This window comes from Eurosta solidaginis, chromosome 5 (genome assembly GCF_040869045.1).
Source record: "Eurosta solidaginis isolate ZX-2024a chromosome 5, ASM4086904v1, whole genome shotgun sequence".
Taxonomy (NCBI): Eukaryota; Metazoa; Arthropoda; class Insecta; order Diptera; family Tephritidae; genus Eurosta; species Eurosta solidaginis.
The window spans coordinates 43,049,760-43,065,252 of record NC_090323.1 but is presented as its reverse complement, the minus strand read 5'-3'; the positions used below and the strand labels follow the sequence as shown (position 1 = coordinate 43,065,252).

At 39.1% G+C, this 15,493-nt stretch overlaps 1 protein-coding gene and 1 long non-coding RNA gene across 8 annotated transcripts in view; one reads left to right on the top strand and one right to left on the bottom strand.

The window, feature by feature from the left end:
* Nucleotides 1–15,493, bottom strand: part of LOC137233688 (uncharacterized) — a 540,569-nt gene that overhangs the window by 497,016 nt on the left and 28,060 nt on the right. The window lies entirely within an intron of this gene.
* The window catches only part of LOC137233687 (cyclic AMP response element-binding protein A-like), a 261,324-nt gene that overhangs the window by 228,445 nt on the left and 17,386 nt on the right, over nt 1–15,493 (top strand). For all 7 annotated transcript variants that reach the window (XM_067756950.1, XM_067756946.1, XM_067756949.1 and 4 more), the window contains one exon: nt 6,411–6,624. In XM_067756950.1, coding sequence (XP_067613051.1) covers nt 6,411–6,624 — 214 coding nt within the window. The remainder of the gene's footprint in view (nt 1–6,410; nt 6,625–15,493) is intronic.

Sequence of the window (15,493 nt, the reverse complement as noted above, 5' to 3'; positions counted from 1 at the left end):
GTTTTTTTATAGAGAGAAAGACATGGAGGAAAGAGGATTAATCGGAATGATAAGATGAAAAGAGGATGAGCGAAATAGCGGGAAAAAGACAGAAAGAGAAATAGGAAGAGTACAAAAATAGACAGAGATATAGTCAAACATATACAGAGGGAAAAAAACTCGATGTTATGCAGAATATGTGATGCTACGCAAGAGAAAAGACCCTTAACTCGAAAAAACTGTGTTCTTTTTAACGATTTATTATAAAGTAAGATTCGTTCAAGAAATTGGTAGAAGCCGGATATCGATATCTTAATTACTTTTTGAGTTATAATCAGTCAAGTTATATCCTATACGAGCCATCATGCTAAAGCTATCACACCCGACCCACTATACCTGAAGAAACTGGGCTTTGAACTGCAAAGAGAAAGAGAGAGAATGCGAGAAGAAGAAAAGCGGATAACATACAGAATATTTAACAAGTAGCAAAGCTTCGAGTGCAGCTTGGTGCAACCAACTCGTCAATTAGAGGCTTCGCGTTGCTAAGCAATTGGCTAAGCAATTGACATAGCTAAAGGCATGCATTCCTCTTTGCCCATATCGCGGTAGTATAATCGCAGAAAAATTCTCAAGACGCATGTTGCGAAACTTGACGAAAATACCCGAAGAACTCAAGATGAAGGAGGGAGGGTTACGCTTTAATGGTTCTTGTTACCAGAACGTTCCAAATCAATATCCATCCATAAGCATCGATAACACTTCCCAAAATTTTCGGAAAGTGTCTTATCGCTACAACAGCAGCAAGAGCCAAGAAAGCATTAAAGTAAATTTTCCAGTTAGTTATAACTCACGCGTTGCTAATATGGTCGCCGAGGTTGTAGAGTTGTTGGAACACCAAACACAAAAAGACACATCGATATTGGAAACTTCCTCCGGAGAGTCGAATACGTCCCGAACCAGATATTTACGCCTCATTCTCGTAAATACTGAACAGCTCAGCATAAAGTAACTAGATGAATCCACCTCGTTGTTCTCCATTCAACTAACACAGCTGGAGCTATCCAGTATATTAAGGACAACTACATGTACTCCTACTAAGCAGTGTCCTGTTATCACCCCAATAAACATGGATAGATGAGCTTTTGTAATAGTCCCGCCGAGCGCTAGAAGACCTCGACAAGCGGTGAGTGGTGTTAGCATTTGCTAAGCTGGCTAAAGTCTCACCTGTCCAGAGCCAGAGAACAAGTAGCCAACGAAATTTCAAAGCCAACACTGACAGACACGTTTAATTCGTGCTTGCTTCCTCAAACCAAGTGATACCCAAACAGTTACCAGCTTGACGTGGGAAAATAGAGGAACATTTTTTTAGCCACAATGATGAGTTTCGCCTATAAAAAAAAAAAAACGGACTCCGTTGATCAGCATATACAACGACCAGCCTTCAATCCCCCCAGCGGGTTGGGGGTCAGAATATACCGGCGGTAGGTATGCCTGTCGTAAGAGGCGGCTAAAATACCAGATTCAAGGGGCTGTGTAGCGCAACTCTTCAGGTTGCCAGCGCAATATATAGCTTCTCCAAACCCAATCGTTCCCTAGATGGTCGGGCTAGCACCTTAATGGTGCTGTGTTACCGGAGTGTACCGGATCTGTATCCGGCAAAGGACCATCACATCGATAACCTTAAAGCCTTCGGGAGCAACCTTATCGCTACAACAACAACAACAACCAGCCTTCAATCTCAGCCATTCAGAGTCGGTAAATTCTTGCGTAAACAATTGCGGCGATACCACCGTTGTTCGAACTAAACTACCACTAGAGCAGAAGAAAAAAGCGACCGATCAAGAGAAACCAGTGTCCGCTTGGCGGCTTCGATCTGGACGTTGTGGATCAGACTCGTATTTGTTCGTATTTAACCCTGACATACCCAATGTGCCCTTGCACAAGACACAAGCCATTCTTAAACTAGCTCCGGTAAAATTCGGAGTAGTCGTGCTGATTTAGTAGGACCTAATGCAATTGCTACCACGGGAATAAACTAAGATTTCTCGCATTCTACCGAAGCAAATTACCTCAAAATATTGGCGCCGGAACTCAGTTCATTCGAAAACATTTTGCACTTTAAAAATTTTTAAATTAAATGTTCTGTACTGCAATACTAGGGGGATTCACTTTGTCTTGCTAACGGTTTACGGAAAGCATGGGTTACACGGATTGAAAAAGTCACAAAAAGTCGCATTCAACTCGTACAATGTATGGCTAACGAAAACAATTTTAATTAATTTTTACAATAAAAAATTTTCGTGCAACAATTTGTAGGAAATGAAACTGCAACCCTGCATCAACGGTATTTCTCTCAGCCGTCTCATTTCGCTCACGAAGAAGTTTAGCAATTTTTGTTATGATTTTTCGTGGTATTTTATTATATTCCATGTCAATATTTTGACGCTTGTTGCTGTGTGCTTTCTTAGTATTGCATAGGATATAAACAATCCGTGCAATCCATGCACCTTGCAGGTGATGTGAATCCCCCTATTGTAAATATTGCATTTTTACGTATTGTGACGAATATGAGTGACACTAAGTGATACTCACATCCCTAGTCTGATGCTAAGTAAATGAAGTCACAACAACAATAAAGCAGACAGTCACTTGTATCTACATGAACGAATCAATCATTATGTATCTACATAAACGAATCAATCATTATACGTACAAGCAGCTGAGAAGCAACGCACGACCACATGCATACATATATCTGAGATACTCCCGAAAGTATGCAATGAGAGAAGCTATAAAATCGTGCAATTGTAGTTACAGCTGAGAAATTTGATACCTGATGGCCAACTAGTAGATTCTGGAAATAGAAGCGCCTAGAAGATGCGAACGAGGAAATCAGAGAGTATAAAAGGCAACAACAGTTGAGGCGCAATAATTCAGTTTCGATTAAGCACGCTATCTGTCGGGCAATAGTAGAATTATTTATTGTGAAGTACTTTAATAAAGGCATTTTGCATTATTAAATATTGGAGTTATTTATTCAACAGTTAATTGATTCGAACTTAGCAGAAGGTTGCAAATAAGAGGATTTGCAGTAAATTCGTTACAGTATGTAACCACATTTGTAATAGCGCCTTGTTATCAGTATAGCGCTAAACTTTAGCACCCGTGCCTCATTAGTACTAATTACAAACATATGTATGTATAGGTAATAAAAACCTGCAAGTTGCAACTGTACTCCGATAACGCACACACAACATGAGTGTGTATGTAAATGCATATATGTATGCTTTTGTGTACAAATAGTACTGGTGCATTATCAGTACGTTACCAATGATGAAGAAGCAAGCGGTTATTAACAATAAAAAATAAACAAATATAATAATAGGCGCATAAACATACACATAGAAATGTTAAGCACGTGGTATATTGCAAATAAAGTGTCAATATGGTGGGGGTGAAGCTTGAGGTGCAATAATTTTAGAAACATGTCAAATAACTCAGCGAAATACAACTGATAAGATGTTTACAAAAGCAAAAACAAATTAAATGAAAGCAACACAATTTTTTTTGAGTAAATTAACACAGTTTTTAAGTTAAAAAAAAGAAAGAAAAAAAGACGAAGGAAGAAATATTAGAAAATAAAAATAAGTATACAGAGCCGTATACTCAGAGAAAAAATCGTTCTAAAATGAACGAAACAAGTTTAAAATTAAGAACATTCGTTGATAAAAGTCTGTTAAGTATACTTTTTTCTTATACGTTTTTTCTTAACTCGTGACCGATGGGCTTGTTTTAAGGACAGTTTTTCCAAGCACACCGTTCGTATTTTATGACCAGTTTGGTAGTGATGTGTGAACCTTCTGTGGTCATTTCAAGCACTATTTGTGCTTAAAATATGATTTTTCCTTCTCACTCTTGTGGTCGTTTAATAGTTTTCGTTCTCAATTCAAGAATGGTTTGTGCTTGATCATTGATGGGAGGGGAAGTATTTTTTCAATAGGTACTAGGGTGGGCCAAATTTATTGTTGAAAAGGCACATTCAGTTTCTGAATCTATGGGTCATACTGAGTAAAATTGTCCATGGGGCCATAGGTCTGAAATGAATGTCGAGCCTCCCTAATTATACTCAGTTGAGCAGAGCTCAGAGTATATTAACTTTGATTGGATAACGGTTGGTTGTACAGGTATAAAGGAATCGAGATAGATATAGACTTCCATATATCAAAATCATCAGTATCGAAAAAAAATTTGATTGAGCCATGTCGGTCCGTCAGTCCGTCCGTCTGTCCGTTAACACGATAACTTGAGTAAATTTTGAGGTATCTTGATGAAATTTTGTATGTAGGTTCCTGGGCACTCATCTCAGATCGCTATTTAAAATGAACGATATCGGACAATAACCACGCCCACTTTTTCGATATCGAAAATTTCGAAAACCCGAAAAAATGCGATAATTCATTGCCAAAGATGGATAAAGCGATGAAACTTGGTAGGTGGGTTGACCTTACGACGCAGAATAGAAGATTAGCAAAATTTTGGACAATGGGCGTGGCGCCGCCCACTTTTAAAAGAAGGTAATTTCAAAGTTTTGCAAGCTGTAATTTGGCAGTCATTGAAGATATCATGATGAAATTTGGCAGAAACGTTACTACTATTACTATATATGCGCTAAATAAAAATTAGAAACAGCGGATGAAGAACACGCCCATTTAAAAAAAAAAATTTTTTTTAAAGTCAAATTTTAACAAAAAATTTAATATCTTTACTGTAGATAAGTAAATTATGTCAACATTCAACTCCAGTAATGATATGGTGAAACAAAACACAAATATAAAAGAAAATTTCAAAATGGGCGTGGCTTCGCCCTTTTTCATTTAGTTTGTCTAGAATACTTTTAATGCCATAAGTCGAACAAACATTCACCAATCCTTCTGAAATTTGGTAGGGGTATAGATTCTATGACGGTAACTGTTTTCTGCGAAATCGGTAGAAGCCACGCCCAGTTTTTATACACAGTCGACCGCCTGTCCTTCCCCTCGGCCGTTAACACGATAACTTGAGCAAAAACCGATATATCTTTACTAAACTTAGTCCACGTACTTATCTGAACTCACTTTATCTTGGTACAAAAAATGGCCGAAATCCGACTATAACCGCGCCCACTTTTTCAAAATCAAAAATTACGAAAAATTAAAAAAATGCCATAATTCTATACAAAATACGAAAAAAGGTATGAAACATGGTAATTTGATTGGTTTATTGACACAAAAAATAACTTTAGAAAAAACTTTGTAAAATGGGTGTGACACCTACCATATTAAGTAGAAGAAAATAAAAAAGTTCTGCAAGGCGAAATCAAAAGCCCTTGGAATCTTGGCGGGAATACTGTTCGTGGTATTACATATATAAATAAATTAGCGGTACCCGACAGATGATGTTCTGGGTCACCCTGGTCCACATTTTGGGCGATATCTCGAAAACGCCTTCACATATACAACTAAGGGCCACTCCCTTTTAAAACCCTCATTAATACCTTTAATTTGATACCCATATCGTACAAACACATTCTAGAGTCACCCCTGGTCCACCTTTAGAACTATGACCCACTCCTTTTTAAAATACTCTTTAATACCTTCCATTTGATACTCATGTCATACAAACACATTCCAGGGTTACCCTAGGTTCATTTTCCTACATGGTGATTTTCCCTTATTTTGTCTCCAAAGCTCTCAGCTGAGTATGTAATTTTCGGTTACACCCGAACTTAGCCTTCCTTACTTGTTTTGTTAGAAAATTTTATATCAAAATCCAAAAATAAAAGTTAAACAAATTGTTTTAAAAAATTTTGGTGTTTGACGATGATCGAACTCACGCCACACGACGCAACCACAACGCCATAACCGCTGGGCCACTACGACTGCTTGACAGCTTGTGCCAAATGTTGTATTTAACATTGTAGTGCACACGAATTGTACCGTTTCTTTTTTCTTTAACTTAATTTAAGAACATTGTTCTCATTATTAGAACATTTGTTCATATTTTAAGACCAGCCGTCCTTTTTCAAGAAAATGGTGTCAGTTCAAGAACAAGGTTGTTGGTTTGAGAACTGGTCGTTCGTTTTTCAAGAACAAAAAAGTAAGAACATGAAAAGCTTGAATTGAGTCCGGTGGTGCTGGATTTTAGAACGGCGTTTTTCTCTGATCAAAAACCCATTGCACCTGCAAAATTTATCTACCGGCAATATTGTTGTTTGTAATTAGCTATTATATTGATATCCATTTAAACGCTTACCTTGGCTTATTTTTTCTGATTTAATTGTTTTTGTTTTTCCTTTAATATTTATTTGACTTTGATTTTCATGTACTTATGTTTCTCCGAATACTTAGGTTTGATTATTTGTTATAATTTTGCTCTTCTTTCATTCTTTTCAGACGGAGTCACTAAAAATCTCCAATGATTCGGATTTACACGATTGGTTTATGGAACGTGATATGAAGGATCCAGCTGTTATGATCCTCAATGATAAACTTATGTCAGACGCTTTATTCAATCTGCAACCAATCAAGTCAGAACATTCATATAGTTTGAATAGTGACGGCGATTCATTGCCAGATTCACCGCGTAGCCTGCAAACAAAAATGGATGGTGAGTTTTTTATAAGGAAGAATAAGCTGTTTCTTTACTTTAACAATACCTTTTTAGCTATGTTTACCAATTAATTTGTTGCTTCAGAACCAATATTCTTACATTAGTTTTGCACCGAAACTTAATGGAATCAATTTTTTTCTTTAATGAAATAATTAAGTTTTCCTTTTCACACAGGACCACTTGCTTCATTAACGAACGAGTTTATTTAGCGTTCACCTACATGTCGTGTGAGCTTAGCGACTGAGATGTATTAGAAATTTTAAACATTTTATCTCTATCGTCTGCGTAGGATTAGTCTATTGTGTTGGCTGATGACCGATGCTCATTCATCGGGTAATTTCTCTGTTCATAGTGTATAATCTAAGTAAGCGATAACTAATAAGAATAAAATGAACTATTTTCGGAGAGCTCATCCGCTGCTCTCATCAGTTCATGTAATGGCCGACATAGAGAACATGAGTCATGCAAGATTATTGATTGATTAAGTGTGCTACTTCAATGCAGTTGTAGCCTAAATCAAGAACTTCAATGCAGATATAAGGAGACAAGTAGATTCCCATAAATGAACTAAATATACAGATCACATGAGAACTTGCACTTTATCAGCTGATGTGGGGTACTTGACTAACTGACAAATATTGAATTTCTTCACAGTTAAAGCGGGGGATCGCATACCATCCCCCCTGCAATAGCGGTGGCCTTCGCCCCGAACAGGCTGCAACTTACGGAAGCCTTAATTTCCCGTTGACCCAGTACTCCTGGCAAAATATTTTTCTCCGATCCTCCTTCTATCATTGATCTATCCATGCACAATTTCATCAGACTGGTGCCGATTATTCACAGGGTATATCCAGCTTCTCGAAGCTTCATTTAGTTCCCAATGTCAACCCGATAGAGATTCAGTATTGCAAATAGTGCCAGGTGTTGAGCGTAGATAAACACTTTTTGCCCTTCACCTTAGAACAGCCTAGTGATGTCCAGCGCTCCTTCGGGGAGTGTCTTTATACCTACAAGAAGAAGATACCGAGGTACTTAGCCCTGGCAGATATCACCAGCGGCACTTCACCAATTGAGATTGGTCTAACTCTGGATTTTTTTCTTGTGAACAGAACGAGGACGAAAATAATGCCAGTCAAATAGGCTAAAGTAGCCGAATTCACGAGCACAGATGTTTTTGATAAGCCAACTTGGACTTGGCGGAAGTTAGCTATCTAACGAACGCCTTCAATCTGGCCATCCGTCCCAGGAGATTAAGATAATATTTTCGTACGATGAGATTAGAAAGAACATAAAACAGGTCTGTGATCCCACAGTATATTGACATACACAAGGTTAGGTTAGATTAGGTTAAAGTGGCCACCGGTGCGAGCATCAGTGCACTTAGGCCCAAAATGGTCCCATTGTGATACCACATGAATCTCTCGCCTACTCAAACCAACAGGTCGATTCAGCAAATGTCAGGAATTTCTTAGGTTCCAACTTAGCCAGATCACAAAGATCGTCAAAGAAGGGAGATCCCAGAGATGTCTTCCTCTTGCGCCAAGGCGCAGGACAATCACACAGTAAATGCTTGACTGTTTCTATCTCCCCTTCGTCTTTGCAGCTCCTACAGTGATCATTATAGGGAGCACCCAGCCCTTGTGCATGCTTCCCGATTGCTATGTGACCGGTTATAAGTCCAACCACCAGAGATATGTTCCCCCTTCTAAGAAGAAGAATTCTTGTGCGTCTCGCGTCCCATTCAGCCCACACGAGCTTAGTGTGGTAGCAGTATTCGAGATTGGTCCATCTCACACCCGCTTTCCTAATGAAAATCCCTTTCAAAGTGAGCTTACAGGTAGTGAGTGGCATGCTCAATCCATTCCAGGACGACGAAAGCGGAACGGATGTGCCCCCTCTTGCAAGTTCATCAGCCATCTCATTTGCCGGGTTTATCGGAGTGTCCAGGTACCGATACCAGACTGAGGGAAGTTTGCTCAGCGACCTCGTTCAGAAAATTTGCGGCACTTATATACTGTCCTGGACCTACATGTGACCGATCCAAGCGCTTTTAATGTAGCCTGGCTGTCAGAGTAAATACAAATTTGATTAAAGCCGTGAACAGCATTTCTCAGGTGATCAACGGCCTCATTTATAGCAGCCAGCTCCGCCTGAAAGACGCTGCAATGATCGGGTAGGCTAGACATACACAAGGAGTCGGCAAACTGTTTCACCTCCTGACGATCGGCCAGTACCGTAAACATAGCTTATTCGCTACCTGTAGTAAGAAATAAACGCAGGCTATATTAAGAAGCTCAAATCACTGACTCAAAGCCGTTCCTATATATAAAACCTCAACCTACCCGCACATACCCAGTTTAATGGACAACTACCGCTGAAGTTTCCTCACCTCCTAACTCAGGCCAAAACTTATTACCAAATAATTTAGATATACTATGTATGTATGTACATCGCAGCTAGTAATTAATGAAAGTTGAAATATCTGCTAACAACTTGTCATACAACAAAAAAATATGTACTAAGTACATAACACAAACATGAACTCATACAACTTTACGTTTACCACATACATGGATATTCTCCTTCAAAGCTGCTACCTTGTTGCAGCCTTCGTGAGTGGGAGGGGCTACATAAATGCAAATGTGCATACATATATTGTGTACTTGGAAATGACAAGCTTGTCGATATTATTTATTAAGGTTATCAAATTAATATACTAATTATAATTTTCGAAACTCAGATAACGTAGATACTACTTTTTTAAGTAATAGGGTGGTTTATAGTGTGTTTATTTTTATTCAAATGTTATTCTGACGTATATATGCTAAACGAATCCAGAGTAATCCTTAAATTTGCTTATATGCACCAAGGCCAGGCACCATGACTACCTCTGTTTCCTCTCTACTTTTTTGGAACTCCATTTGCTTGCCCATTGCAGTCCTGTAACCAGGAAGCTAAATGACCGCAATAGTTGCATCTTGGTACAGAACTTAAGATAGCTGCTTAGCTGTCTGAAAGTACGAGGTGCAGATCGTAATCAAATGAGAGGAGATGAATATCAGATCACATCGACTGTTGCTAGAAATATCGTTTTATCTCGGCAGCCGTTTCGAAAAAGCGCTATCTGAGAAAATTTTTGAAAAACGCGCTTCTGAGAATTTGTTTCGAAAACGCCGTAACTAAACCCAAATTTAATACGTTTTAACATGAGAGAGGGCTTTGATGGAAAAGCTCTGAGATAGGGTATTCATCAACCCAATTCTGTGATACTGAGTTTTTGAAAATATTGCAACGAATTTTGGGAAATCCTGGTTATTATGCGCCTTCTGCTAACTCCAATATTCAGTATTGCAACTACTTTGGGAGTACTTCACAATTATACTTCACTTCACAACTAATAGCGTGTTTAAATCAAGCTGATTACTGATTCCTCAGCTTGCGTTGCTTTTATACCCTCGGTTTTCTCGTTCACCCATTTCTCCTAAGGTCTAGTCATTTCGCGAAAATGTGTTCGAGAACAGTTGTATCTCATTCGTGGTTACCAGCTATATACATGTATATTTGTAGTTTATGCTTTTCTACTAGTAATAAGCGTGTGTGTGTGTGAGTATCAACTTCTGCTCTTAGCTGATGACTACATATGTATATGCGAGATATTCTTCGTCGCCTTCTACGCAAGTTTGGTTGCTCGTTGTTTTTTGTTATTGTGATTATTTACTAACAGCAGTGATGCTAATATTCGCCACAATATTCTGAAATATGTCGTTTCCAAGGTAGGCGGAAATAAAAATGTAATGAATATTATTAAAGGTTTTCAAAGAAATCTAAAATAAGAATTATCGCTTATCCCAATAACCCTTTTGGTAGCTACTGCCTTCGAAGATATCAGCCAAGATCGGAGAGTGCTCCTCTCGCTAGTCTTTGTCCATTCTTATGAAAGTTCTTTCTTTGCAATCTTTTGAGGGACCGATGTTATGAATATCTCTTAAGGATTTAAGCACTTAGGATGAATATCAGCCAATCGAATCGTGGTTTGAAGCCGAAAAACATCACCTAGATCAGTGTTGAGATTAGAAAATTTTGAATATTGGGTTAGATTATAAATAAAGCGAGAGGTTTGTTGCTTACCTGTGACGAATAACAAAGATAGCGTAGAAGTTTAAGGCTTGCCAATTCCTCTGATTTCATGGACAGGTGTTTCTGAAAATACCTCGTGAGCCGGAACATCTTCCTTCACTCGATAATAAGGCGCACAGCTCATCAGCATTTAATTTTCTTCAATGCTCACGTTCACAAATCTAAATCTTTCGTAGAACTTTTCCCTCGAATACTCCCAGAGAAAGCCGTTGTGAGGATGCGTCGTAAATATCTCGATTGGGACGTTTAAATGCTCTGCTCTAGTAGGGTGTACGCATAACAACGATTGATCGATGTCCGATAGATCCATGCACATTCTAGCTAGATCATCTACGGCACAGTTTCCGGGAATGCTTTTGCGTGTAGGGCCCATATCAGCTGTTTTGTACGTAGCTAGTTCGTTCAGCATCTGTGTTTGTTCACTGACAACCCTAGATGAGGTGGTATTTGCCCGTGAAACTTTTAGTGGAGCTTTCCTGTTAGACCTGCCAAAGTTGCTTGTGATGGGCAAATTACGGCAATTTTTTCGGCCGGGAAAGCAATGCAACAATCGGGTCGCCTAATTTTTGTATAAGATTGTCGCTTACTCCCCACCTTGCTGTTACGACCCACCAGGTTTTCAAATTTAGGAGGGACTCTAATTAAAAGTTAGTAGTCAAATGTCCCATGTCCTATAAATTAGCTGTGGAAAATATTTTAGCATATTATTTACAACTTTCGGACACCCAATCTTGCTTTCTTCCAAGGTAGAGGTGCTTTCTGCCTAACGGCACTGTAGCTGGCTTGGAGTTTACCAAACAAACCGAATAACAAAAAGTCTGCTCTGATTTCAATATATTTTGTAGGATAGGTTTTGCTCGACGCTGTTCAATGCAAGTGTCTTTAATGAGGGATTTTAGTATCACCCCGTGAACTCTACCATTTTCGCTTCGGGAAGACTTACTTTGAGTGCACCGTTTCAGCAGCTGACCGCTGAGGGTTTATAAATGCTTCTCCGTTGCTGCTATAGCCATTCCATCGTTGTTCGTGACAAGTGTGTTACAGCCTCAAAGGTAAAACGAGCGTCCAGAGAACATCAGTGAGTGCATTCCCTTCAATAGTACCTCCAGACTCGTGCTTTGTAACGGTAGCGTTTTCAAGGGTTGACATTGGTGATGTATGTATATTAGAACGATTTTCCGTAATCCACTGTCAAATTTGGTTTCGAGACAAACCGGTTGCTGCGTTGTGCCATCCTCATTAGACATTAGATTTATGTTTTCTAAAGGAAGTTACACAAGCTCCCGCATAGTTCGTGCTAGGTCCAACCGTCTAAGAGATACAACAATGACCTTTGACCCAAAATGTTTAAAGACCGCTACTTTGTGGAGAACAAATCGTTGCCCTCTTCTTTCCAATTTTAGCAGTGATGACGTAGTGTCATTTAACTAATTTTGTTTTTGTGTAGTTGCAATTTTAATTTTTATACTCAGCTGAGCAGAGCTCACAGAGTATATTAATTTTGTTCGCATAATGGTACCCCGTAACGGCGTAAACTAATCGAGATAGATATAGACTTCTATATATCAAAATGATATGGGCGAAAAAAGGAATTCATTTAGCCATGTCCGTCCGTCCGTCCGTCTGTCCGTAAACACGACAACTTGAGTAAATTTTGAGGTATCTTAATGAAATTTGTTATGTAAGTTCCTGGGCACTCATCTCAGATCGCTCTTTAAAATGAACGAAATCGAACTATAACCACGCCCACTTTTTCGATATCGAAAATTTCGAAAAACCGAAAAAGTTAAGTAGTTCATTACCAAAGACGGATAAAACGATGAAACTTGGTAAGTGGGTTGACCTTAAGAAGGAAAAATATAAAATTAGTAAAATTTTGGACAATGGGCGTTTTGCAAGCTGTAATTTCGCAGCTGAGTATGTAATGCCCAAACTTAGCCTTCCTTCCTTTTTTTGTTTTGTTTTTTTTTTTTGTAAATATACGCAAATAGCGCTACAATTATTTCTACTTACAATTTACTGCCGTTAGTTGCGCTACAAAAATATTTGTTTTTTACACAAATTGCTACACATTTTAATATTTCAAATTTTTCTTTTTTTGTGTACAAATATTTTTTTAAATGGAAATTTTTAATTTATGTGTAGTAAATGGAAAAACTCATTTATCACGATACTCGTGCGGATGCATGTATTGATATATGTACATACATACTTACAAGCGCTGTAAATATTTTTGTTCCAATTATTAGGGTAGTAGTGTTGTGAAGTGTTGAGTTGAGTTGATTGGATCGACGCTTAGGTAATGCAGTGGTTATTATTTTTTAATAGGCAATTCTTTTTTCTGTTTTATTTTACTAATTGCAGAGTCAACAACAATATCAGCAATTTTTTTTTATATGTTTTCATTTTTTTTTCTAGTCAAGCGAGACAAAAATTGTTGACAAACATTAAATGAGTCTATATCTAAATAATAATATAGTTTAAAAAAACTAAAAAATACGCAAATATGGTGCGGTTTAGTATCTATCAAGTGAAGCTAATATAAACGTGTTAAGAAGAGAACCTTTCTTTTCATTAACTGCAATATTTATTTTTGTGTTGATTAAAATAACTTTATATAGTCAAATATTTGACAATTTGTTTCAATTTGATCGTTAACAAATTTTTATATAGAAAAAGTTTTAGAACAAATATTTAGATATTTCATAATTCATAATTTTCGTATAGAATGTTTTAACAGTTGGTTCCTTCAAGGTTAAGTAATTTGTCATAAATTCGTTAGAAAACCTTCAAAAAACGAATGTGTGTGTACCCTTTAAAGACTTCCGGAGTACTTATCTCTTCTCCTATATGAAAATTGCTTGGTAGATTCACGGAACTATTGGGTAAAACATGGGATATAATTTGAAAAAATTTGCGTTGCCACTGCCACGCAATTTAAAATTTAATTTCTTCTAAATCAGAGTTTTTTTGCTCTGAGTTAATGATATTTAATTGTAGTTGTCCTATAAACCTGTATGAGTGGCCAGTAAGGTCATTGAATCCGCCTCGGCACATTTCATTCCCGCCGGGAGAATTCCCGAAATCCGGCCCCACTTCCCGGCGGAGGCCGCGAGCTTAGCGAGGGAACGCGACCTTATAAGACAGCTTGATCCAGGCGACCCCCAAATAAGGGATATAAACCAACGCATCAGATTGCTTGTGGACGGACACAAGCGGGCGAAATGGGAAGAGCACCTAAGAGGTTGTAACCTCTCTACCGGTGTAGGTAAACTTTGGTCCACCGTAAAGTCCCTATCGAATCCGACTAAGCACAAAGACAAAGTTTCCATCGCCTTTGGCGATAAGGTGCTGTCGGATGCGAAAAAATGCGCGAGCGCTTTCTGCCGACAATATATAATGCATCCTACGGTCGACAAAGATAGACCGAGAGCCAATAGACACGCACATAAACACAAACTCAGCGCGTCACCAATTACCATCACCGCTAGAGAGGTTGAGGACGCCATTGGTCGCGCTAAACCATCCAAAGCAGTGGGCCCAGACGGCATAGCCATGCCGATGCTTAAAAACCTAGGGAAAGGGGGTTTCAAATATTTAGCGCATGTCTTCAACCTGTCTCTTTCCACCTTTGTCATACCCGAGAAATGGAAAATGGCCAAGGTGGTCCCGCTACTAAAGCCTGGGAAACCAGCTAACGTAGGTGAGTCATATCGTCCGATATCTCTCCTATCGCCAGTGGCAAAGACGCTTGAAGCCATTTTGCTCCCTTATTTCCAAGCACATTTGCAGCTAGCCCCTCATCAGCATGGCTTCAGAAAACTTCATAGCACTACCTCCGCGCTAAATGTCATTAGCACCCAGATAAATTGCGGTTTGAATCAATATCCCCACCATAGAACAGTACTCGTAGCGTTAGACCTATCAAAAGCTTTTGATACGGTCAACCATGGCTCGTTACTGCAAGACCTGGAAGGGTCTACCCTTCCCCCATGTCTTAAAAGGTGGACCGCAAATTATCTGGGTGGTCGGCAGGCATCGGTGCAATTCAGAAACGAAACATCAAAACAAAGGAGAATTAAACAAGGGGTGCCACAGGGTGGTGTCCTATCCCCGCTTTTGTTTAATTTCTACATATCTAAGCTACCTTCACCACCGGAAGGAGTCACAATCGTTTCCTACGCCGATGACTGCACAATAATGGCCACAGGCCCAGGCCCAAGGATCGATGATCTATGCAATAAAATAAACGGCTATCTCCCTGATCTCTCCAGTTTTTTCGCCTCGCGAAACCTGGCATTGTCACCGACTAAACCTTCCGCGACCTTATTTACATCATGGACGCCCCAAATGTCGACCATATTGAACATCCACGTCGATGGCACTACGCTACCGACTGTCCTACACCCCAAAATCTTGGGTGTGACGTTTGATCAGGATCTACATTTTGGTGCGCACGCAACCGCAATTGTTCCAAGAATTCAGAGCCGTAATAAAATCCTCAAATCCCTTGCTGGCAGTACCTGGGGAAAAGATAAAGAAACGCTCTTGACCACATACAAAGCAATTAGCCAGCCGATTACGTGCTACGCGTCACCCATATGGTCGCCAAGCCTAAAAACCACCCACTGGAAGAAACTACAGGCCTGCCAAAATACTGCTCTCAGAATCGCCACGGGCTGTCTTCTTATGTCCCCAGAACACCATCTGCATAATGAGGCGAGAATAC